This window comes from Drosophila guanche, unplaced genomic scaffold (assembly GCF_900245975.1).
Source record: "Drosophila guanche unplaced genomic scaffold, DGUA_6, whole genome shotgun sequence".
In the NCBI taxonomy this organism is placed as follows: domain Eukaryota; kingdom Metazoa; phylum Arthropoda; class Insecta; order Diptera; family Drosophilidae; genus Drosophila; species Drosophila guanche.
Window position 1 is genome coordinate 12200066 of NW_022995743.1, and position 10724 is coordinate 12210789.

Here is a 10724-nt window from a genome sequence, read left to right on the forward strand (position 1 = left end):
TAGCTTAACATTAAATACATTCATACAGATATACCCATGTGAAAAAAACGATAAGCGAAGCAGTTATACTTAATATATAAAGACCATATTTAGTTAGAGATATTTTAACAATGACTAACATCCGGAACATCCATCAAAGCAATTGTAATACCGAGAAACGTAATTTATTCTAACAACAACAGCAACAAAAAACCATTAACCATTCTAGAGAAAACCATTTTCAAATATTATAAGAATATAACTAATTTGTGCTCTTTTTCTTTTCTTTTTTCTGCTCTTCTCTTTTTTTCGAAACTGAAAAAACCGATGAAATATACAAAAAAAAAATATATATATAAAAAAATAAATACCTTTCCCACCTATTCCCGATAAAAACCGATAAAACACCAACAAAAATTATGTTTAAAACAAAAACAATTTATGATTTCACTCTCAATTCGGTTTCCGTTTGCATCCTGCCATACATATCCCACACACACACACACACACACAACAAAAACCACTCATGTCCTCGACAAAATCTATAATATAGTTACTGGACACCCTCCCGGTGTGCCAAGATTTTAATAGATCTATGTGCAGTCGGTTAAATTGTAGATTCGTTCATTTAACTGAAGGTAAGTGCATGTGCCTTATGTTCTGTACCTTCTGTACCTATCCTCCCCACCCCCTCTTACTTTCCCTTACTTTTCCATACTTTCCGTATTTTATTTATATGCTTTTAGTGCTTTCTTCTTCTTCTAGAGATTTGTTGAGAAGACTTTTCCGACTTTATTATTCTGATTTGTAGTTAGGAAAACACAACCAAAGTCCTTTACCTTTCAGTTTTTATGTTTGCTGCAATTGGCTGACGTTTTTTTTTTTTAATAATTTGAAAAATTGATTTGGGTCTTTTCTGATTTATTGTTTCTCTTTTGGCTAAATCGAAGAACTTCCGTCAAGATTACACACACACACAAAGAAATACAACAGAGAAAATGATATCAAATGTAGAGAACGAAGAATCGGATGACTTTCACAAGGGTTTTGTTACGATAAATGTACACCAATAGTACGTCTCCGAGTCCTACTCCTAGCCTCCTCTCTCATGCTCTCATACGATCATGAATCAATTTCTTTGGAAGAGCTTTCACTGTTTTCTACATTCACTCTGAATATTGTCTGCCTTACTAATTTGTGTCCCGTTCTCTTCCCTTTTTTTTCCCCCTCTTCGCGCTTCAAACATCGCATCCACAGATGACAAGGTCGAGGTGATTGATCAACGTGTTGCTGTCTGCCGTGATCATGCCAACAGCCAGTGCCGCCGCAAACAGTGTAAATACTATCACATACCCATTGTCCTGCCGCCGGCCAACATCATGGCTGCCATGATCACAAATCCAAATGACCAACAACAGCAGGCTGCGGCGGCGGCGGCTGCTGCTGCTGCTGCTGCCGGCACAAATTCTGGCTTTAATGGCGCTGGAAATTTGATCATCATTGAGCCGCAGCAACAGCAACTGCAGCAGCAACAACAACAACAGCAACAGCAGCCACAGCCGCTGCAGCAGCAGCAGCAGCAACAACAGCAGCAGTACAGCTACCACAGCAATGGCAACTACTACCAGAACAAAAACATCTATCAGCAGCAGCAACAGCAGCCACATCAGCAGCAACACATCACCTACCACTGCAGCTCCCCCTACTCCCCCTCGTCGGCCTCATCGTCATCGTCCTGCTCGATAGCCACCTCGCCCACCCTCTCGTCGGCTACGACAATGTCTACTACATCGACAGCCACCATTCCCACGCCCCAGCAGCAGTATGCCGCCGCCCCCACAACGACCACCTACTTAAAGGCGGCCCCGGCCTACTATACCGATGCCACGCCCACTCTGGTGCTGAGCAGCGACTACAACTCGAACTGCATCCCCATACAGGCGGCGCCGTTCATCTCGCTGCAGGCGGCCCCACAGCCGCATCACTTGCTAAAGTACACCACACAGCCGGCTATGGGGCAGCAGCAGCAGCATGCCACCTATGTGGGGCACCATCACTATCAGCCCCAAATGGGGACAGTGGTGGCCACAACAGTGACGGCCATGCCGGCCACCACGATCAGTGTGGCGCCAGCAGCAGCAGGAGCAACAGTGGTGGCGCCATCGACATGCATCTAAGGAGAAGTCACGGGAGGGCTGCGGGGATTTTTTTCCATTAACAATCCCTCACAATAATTAATTTACTTCGAATCCTTTGCATACAAAAGTCTCCACACATCACATCACCTATAGATACTTTTCTAAACAAAAATATAGTATGTATTTACATATTTATTCCACATGCCACACAATCATTGAAATCGAATCAAAAACAACTTTGGAGGATTTAAAAGTCTACGCATGAAAGGGAAAGTCTCCAAACACACACACACACACACAAAATGAAAATTTAAATTAAAGGTTGAAAATGTAACTATTTACAAATCCAAGAGATCCTTTTCTTACTTAAAGCAAAGACTCGTGCGTGTGTGTGTGTGGCATGCAACAAGTGAGGAAAATTATTGAGTGATGACTCTACCATATTAGAAGAAGAAAAAACAAAAAAAAACTAAAACTAAATTTAAACCAAAACAAAAAAGAAAAAAACAGAGTGTTTAGTGTTGTTAAAAAAAAAAAAGATTAGGAATTACAAATTGAAATAAAAATAAAAATAAATAAAAACAGAAGCAAAGATGAAACGCAGTTGCATTAAAATTAGTTACAAACTATTTTAAAACTCTAGTGTTCCATATTTCAACGCAAAAAAAAAACAACAAAAGTAATCGAAAGTCTATAATCAAGATCAATCTTAGGAATGATGAAGGGTAGCAAGAAAGGGAAGGAGAGAAGTGTTAGTATTAGCCTAACATTAAGCCTGACAACAGACACTTCAACATGGGGAAAAATAGTCAAAATAATCAAAAACAACAACAGAATACGAATAGGCCATAGATAAGCAGCCAGAGCAACTAAAAAAATCTAATATTCATACATAAATATATATACCAATAATAATCATATCGATTACGATTATGATTGCGATGAAAATAAAGTACAGTCACGTCCTATTTTTGCAACAACGATTTACTAAAACAACAGCAACAAGAAAAAGCGAGATGAAAACGACAGATCCAGATCCAGATCCAGAGATGTGTGTGGTGCGGTTCGTACGAAGATTTTATTAGAAGCCAGAAGCCAGATAAACAGAGAAAGAAAAAACAAAATCCTTTTTTACATTTTGTATTAACAGAAGAATACAACAAAACAGCAAAGAGAACTCATATTTTTTTAATATACAAAAATGGATCATCAAAACCTAAAGAGGAAAACAACCGAAAGAGAAAAAGTTAATCAAATCTGAAACGCAAGGCATTTTTGCAACACCAAACGTACTTTTTTTTTTTGTAAGGAAAATCTCTAGAAAATTGAAAACAGATTCCCCAGAAACGTACGATACATATACGATAAATATATATATAAATCTTCCTATGCAAGCGATTTGTAAGCATTATACAAAAGTATCTGTACATAGAAAGAGCTGCAAAGATACAAGACAGTTTTCCAAATTTCAAAAATAATCGACCACTTCGAGTCAGTCTCTTCAGTTTCGATCATGTTTCTATAACCTTGGTTTGCTTTCAGACATTTGAAACACACAGAACAGCAAAAATTACAATAAATTGCAGAACGGAAACTAGTTATTATATACAAAAAAAACTTACAATGCATGCATACATATACTTACATAGTACATATATTTGCATATATTTATGAATCAAGAATATATTGATTGATACATATACATACATACATATATATTTACTAATGGCAACTAAAACATGAAATGTGATCTTTTAAAGAAACAGAAAGGAGAGAATAATAATAATAATTTAAAGAAAGGGAAATCAAAGAGAATTGAATAAAGAACAGAACAGAACAGAACACAGATATGTAAATGCAGCAGCAGAAGCAGAAAAATGCATAAAAAAATATAATTTTTAATTGGAATTCCACACACGGAAGACACATAATATATAGTAATCGACATTTAGCTAAGGATTGTTCAACAATAACAACATTTATATGTACATGTACGTTTAAGGGCTGGTTATAATATACGGAAATTTGTTAACTCATCTCCCTACCCCATAGACCCATACCACTCTCTCCTTCTCCTTCTCCTTCTCTCTTTCTCTATCCGATTCTCACTCGTAGTTATGTAGTCCACTTTCAGCTCTCTCGCTCGCCCGCTCTCTTTGCAGCCTATGCCTATAGTTAATGGAACGATCCTTTCCTGCTGATCTTTCCTCATACTTTCCTACTAATGAAAAATGCCTAATAAGTTTCCGTCCATTATAAGCAGACCTTAAATCTATGTGCAACACCCAAGCAACAACAAATCCCGAAAGCAACAGCAAGTGGAAGAGTTGTAAACAAATAACAATTAAACAAATAAATTTAAACAAACTAAAGATAAAAGATAAACAAATATATATAACAAAAAACACACACACACATATTAGTAGATTCTCAACAACTAAAAAAAAACTCGTCGACATTTTAAACAGTTACTAACATTTATTGTAATAACAAACAAATGAGGAAAACAATAAGCTGCAAAATGGCAAAGAAAAAATAAACAAAAAAATGTTCTTCAATATGAAAATAAACTAAGAAAATAAGAAAAACGGAAAATTCTAGTTACTAAGAAAAACTACATGCATACAGACACCTATAGGTTCCACTGTACCATGAGGCACATACTTCAAAAAAGGACTTTGTTCAGTAGAGATTCCTCTTGCAAGGACTATGGAACGAATACTGAAGGGTGTACGAATAGATCGCGGCGTGGCATGTAGCATAGCACGAGTTTGTAAACTAGAAACGAAACTTTTATTTGCCTTAATCGAATCATATTACACTACACGCTACACGACACTACACTACACTACAGAACTAATATGTTTATTATTAAACACAGGACACACAGACAAACACTTGACATGGCTTGTACATGGCGCAGAGTCTCGTATAGAATATGTCTCTCTAGAGAGAAGGTGGAAAATATTGAATGTAGTTACAGGATGTGCAGAGTAGAGTCTCTCCTCTCACTGTAAGTCATAGTTATTATTGTTAACTTTAGTTTATATATTAGATCATTATGATTATTAATTGTGAATATGATGTGATGTGTTTATTGAAAAGTAAAAACTAAAACTAAAACCAATACGAAAAATACAAAAAAAAACAACTAAACAAAAAACTAAATGTTGCAACCGTAATAAAACATTAAGAATTATTACTGATACTAAGATCCCGAGCGAAGCGAAGAAAGTAAAGAAAGTTAGCTTACCCGCTGCTCTGGTTCGGTGTACGGTAAAAAGTAACTTAAGATTACACTATGGATAAAACACGGGCGGGCGTACCATACCCGTACTGTACGGTACTCTGATGTACTGTACTGTAAAGTAGTTCTCTTTCATTTTTGTCAGGTGATATCAACGAATTTTCGCTATGTTCTTGAAAGGGGCGCCGTACATTTACCGCCCCTTCATCTGCCCCAACGTATTGTTTTCAATTTAGTTAAGTTCTTTCGGTGTATGATTTTAAAGTCCTTTTGTCCTTTGTCGTTTTTTAATTTGTTTTGTGATATTCGCGAAGGTAGCAGGAGGAGAAAGGAGCAGAGGAACATTGTTTGTTGTTTAGTTTTTGTGTTCATACATATATTTTTGTAGTTTCTGTTTTACCCTTTTTTATATAAATATATACATATACATATATGTATATATATAGTATATATATACATTGTATTAAACAAATATATTATATTATATTATATTATACATTAATGAACTAGTATATACAATTACCTATACACATATACAACAACAACAAATAAAGATGAATTGGAATAATAGATTTTTAAGCGAACAACTAAGGTAACTCCAGAATAAAGAAAATGAGGGGGCGCGAAAGCGAGAAAAAAATCCAAATTCTGGTTGAGAGGATATTGATAAAGATAGCGATGATACTTATACTCCTAAAACATAAAAAGCAAATGCAAAAGCAAAATCACAAAAACAAAACAAAAACAAACGAACATTTTTTAAAAATATTTAATAAACAAAATCATTATTAACTATTATTATTATGATTATTATATTTATTATTATAAAAAGAACAAATTTAGTTATTATACATGTAAAGAAAGAAGAACGATAGAAACGAAACGAATGGCAAAGGCAAACAAATCTAGAAACTGCAACTGCAACTGCAACAACAACGACATGAAGGTAATACGAAGATAGCGTAGAAGAGTAGTCTAGAAGAGAGAGAAAGCAAAGGAGAAGTGCAGGCAAGAAAATGTTTTGGAACAACAACAAAACTATATATGATTGAAATTATATTGATAATGAAAAACAAATACAACATTAAAAGTTATTTAGCAGTAAAATGAAATGAAAACCATGAAAAAACCAACAACAACAACAAACGACAAGAAACATCAATGAAAAACATCAACAACAACAAGAAAAACAACAATGAAATACAATAAAACACAACAAATAAATTACAAAAAAAAATATCTGTCTTTCCATTCGAAAAGGAGGGACCTCCAATTGGAGTTGAGTCAAGGTTTATCTTTTTAGAGGATGAAGGAACGAACACTCTGTCATCCCCTTTTCAGATTCACTCATCCAGCCAGCAGCTTGGGGAAACGCATGCAATGCACATTGCAGGATGCACGAGCCCACATGCATAATATCCGACCTAACCGCAGGGACCACAAACTGCAAAGAGAAGCCGACAAAGGGAACACTCGCTCCGAATTTGCCTTTCTCCAGGGTGAAGGGGAAAGGGAGAGACGCCACACGTAAAATTCCCCAAGTGCCAGTGTTGAAAAACCTGCAAACCGGAAAGAGTAGAAAAGAAAAAGCTACAGTCCTGCTGCAAGCAGGCGAGTGCAAGCGGGCGGGAGGGAACAGTGAAGTAGAACCAACGACATGAACCTGCCACATGGCAGTGAAAAATGTGCAAAAAACGAGTCGAAAAGAAACTCTTTCCTTTGCATTTTTCCCCAAAAAAGAACACCCACCCACCCGCACACACATGTACGTAGTAGAATGGCACGTAAGTTGTCTATTTCACACACCAACGCGCACTCCAACTGTGTCATTCCTTAGGCGGAATAGGGGGGGATGTCGACACAAGAGAATCTCCGTCTCTGTTTCTGGCTCCATCTTGGGAATCCTGGCTCCTCTTACGAATGGGAGCCATATTGGCGCACGCAGTCCATCGTAACTGTTGCAATTAGTTGGCAGCGGTTATAAAATATTGCCCCCAGGGAAGCAGTCACTTAGCTTCAGGAGCTCCACCATTGAAGCTGTAATTAATGTGTGTGCGCGTGTGTGAATGTGTGCGAATTATTGACATCGGAAAAAGGTGGGTATGGTTGAATTTTTAGAGCCATAACGGTAAGTAATGGGACGGAAAATTTACCACAAAAGTGCGAATTGGGGGAAAAAAGTAACAATGATCCAACCAAGTATAATCTTTATGTGACATATGGGATGGACGCATTTATTTGGGCCCTTAATCCTTAACCCTTCAGCGGTTATCCCTCATATCCCTGGCATTAATTACCCGCACTATAAACCTAGTGAGCAGCCATTGGGGCATTGGGGGTTGCACGGTCAGGGCATAAAAATTAACACAGAAATTGCTTTATTATCAGGCTCTGCGCATCCCCAACCTACCACACCTTCCCATTCATACCCTCCCCCGCCACGCACTGATGTCACACAGCAATTGACAAAGTATACGGATACTTGTAGTATATGTATGTATGTATGGGTGCGACTACCCCACGCCGACGGACAGTCACTTCTCCCATGATGCTGTTAATGATAGTGTGTTTCCCGCTCTCTTGCCGTAATCACTCTGTCTCTTTCACTGGTGAATGGCGAGTGTCGGAGAGGAGAGCTGACGTTGATGAGACATGTGGTGCGGTTGCTGCTCTGCTGCTGCTGCTGGGCATCGTAAAAATCATTTCACGTTGTACATAACACGTAACGTGGCGTTTATGTTTACGTATCGTTGTCGCTGCCGTTGTCCCTTTTGGCACAAGGACACTCCCTAGCACACGGAAAAATTAAAATTTAATTGTCACTTAAAGTAAGTTTAAAAAATGATGCAGGGAGAGCCAGGGAATGGGAGGATGAAAGCTAATTAAATTAATTTAATCACGTTAATTAAAAACTGCCTTTGCTCGCACCCACACCCACTTATCGAGAGGTGGAAGTGTAAGGAGAATTGTTGTTGGTTAATTTCGAGAGTGTAAAGCCAAATATTTACACAGCACGTAGACATGGCACACCTGCAGGCATTGGCGTCCATCCCATTCCTGACCTGCCCAAGAAAAGGAATACAAATGCTGGAAATGGCGTTGTTGTTGCTCAATTTACGTGTCAACAAACGTCCTAAGGGGATTTGTAATCCCACAAAAAGTTTTGAGGTTAATTTACTCGTTAACTCCTAGTGGGGTTCGGTAATAAACACAAACAAAATAACTAAAGGAAAAAAATTATAGCCTCTGAGAAAAATATATGAGAATTTGCAATAAAAACAGTATAGATTGTAAAGCAAACATAAAACATCAATTTTCACTTGCCATTTACGTTCTTAGTTTCCTTATTGCGCTTCTTCTTTTCGCATGTGTGAAGCATTTGTTGTCCTCTTTACACACATGCATACGTAAACCGCGCGTCGAAACGACGAAACGAACGAAACGAAATAAATGTAACGGGATCGAGCGAGAGATTCTAATAAGAGCACAGATTTTGGGCACATTAATTTAGGGTGAGGCATTAGGACGGAAGTTCGTACGTACGCACTCAACGAGAGAGAGTCAGAAATGGGTTGCCTCACCCTATTAGGAGACACTTGAAATTGAGAGCGCTGACACTCGCTCTTTGCTTTTTGCGCCTCTTCTTTTTTCTTGCGCTTTTATGTGATTGCTTGGAAAGGGTGGGGGGGGGGGGGACAACTTTTTCGGCACATTTTCACACACACACATTGCAAGCCCTTGGTGCAAATTTAGAACATTTTTGCTCTACGTACGTACATTTGTACGAAAAAAAATACAGTTTTAACACTTCACTTTCACATATTGCCGCATATTTCCAACGGCGATCTGCTTTTAGCCTGGTTGTGCTCCTCCGCAATTGATTTCGCATTTTTTGCCTATTAAATGCTCAACCATTTCACCATATTTCACTGCACTTCACGAACACACTTCACTTTCACATATTGTCGCATATTTCGCAAATGATCTCGCATTTGATGTCCACTAAATGTTCAACCATTGCACCACATTTTATTTCACTTCACTAACACACACTTCGCTTTCACATATTGCCGCATATTTCCATCGACGATCAGCTTCTAGCCTCGCTGTGCTCCTCCGCAATTGATTTCGCATTTTTTGCCCATTAAATGCTCAACCATTTCCCCATATTTCACTGCACTTCACAAACACACTTCACTTTCACATATTGTCGCATATTTCGCAAATGATCTCGCATTTGATGTCCACTAAATGTTCAACCATTGCACCACATTTTATTTCACTTCACTAACACACACTTCACTTTCACATATTGCCGCATATTTCCATCGACGATCAGCTTCTAGCCTCGCTGTGCTCCTCCGCAATTGATTTCGCATTTTTTGCCCATTAAATGCTCAACCATTTCACTAACTTCACTAACACACACATTACTAATCAGCTGCACGATACTTTTCCACGTTTAGTTTCCCGAATTTTCACGTATTTTCCCGATTTTACCCGATTTTCCGATTTTTCGTGGACCGAATCCGTACCGGACCGAACGCGCTGACAAATTTTTAACTACTAGAATGGGGATGAAGAAGCTGCAAAAGAGGTCAACTGCGTAGGTGTTGGTGGCTTAGGCCGCTCTCCCCTACTCATAAATCTAATGCACATATATTGGGTTGCCCTTGGGCCTACTGCTCTCTGGGATTTTGTGCTAGCCGACCAGATCAGTGTAGTTGTAATTGTTTTTGGAATAATTTGCATGGAACGTTCGCTCTCTTTACATTTAGCTAATGAGGAAGTAAAAAGGAGAATAAGAAAATGTTGAGTTGCTGGAGTGCTGGCATGAATCCAAATCAAAGTAATCGCAAAGTCGATTGGAAAATATAAAGGGAGTTAATTTATGATTTATTTTAAATAAACCATCAATATGTGCCATTTTTTCATGATGGTTTCTTTTTCTTTATGGTTCTCTCTGGTTTTCTTGTGAGAGCGAAGTAACGGTGAAACAACGCGAGACTGAGCTCTGTCGTTCGTTTTGCCTTGTATGAGTGAATAGGAAAGACAATTGGATTCTTGGTGTTGGTGGCTTTTTACTCGCTCTCCTACATGCAAATCGAATGCACATTTATTCTGTAGAGCAGTTTGACCTTCCGTCTCTGGATTTCGGTGCAAGCCGACTAAATTAGTGTAGGGTGATTTCACATTTTTGGAACTCTCTTTGCATTTGACTAAGTGAAAGGAAAAAGTGTGTGGGGGGGGGGGGGGGGGGGGGGGAGAGAAAGATAGGGGGGGGGGGGGGGGCGGGTTTAAATAAAAAAAAAAAAAATGGCCCGGAAAAGATTTTTTTAAAATGCTTTCCAAAGGGGAAT

At 38.4% G+C, this 10724-nt stretch overlaps 1 protein-coding gene across 13 annotated transcripts in view; it reads left to right on the plus strand.

Moving 5' to 3' along the window:
* Positions 1-2563, plus strand: part of LOC117580793 (protein muscleblind) — a 110648-nt gene extending 108085 nt beyond the window's left edge. For 5 of the 13 annotated variants that reach the window (XM_034267640.1, XM_034267649.1, XM_034267671.1 and 2 more), the window contains 2 exons: positions 533-617; positions 1237-2563. In XM_034267640.1, the coding sequence (XP_034123531.1) occupies positions 533-617; positions 1237-2156 (1005 nt within the window). In that variant the 3' untranslated portion in view covers positions 2157-2563. Of the gene's footprint in view, positions 1-532; positions 618-1236 lie in introns of those variants that run through there. The other 8 variants (XR_004573613.1, XR_004573614.1, XR_004573616.1 and 5 more) reach the window with 4 other exon arrangements.
* Positions 2564-10724: the final 8161 nt, after the last annotated feature.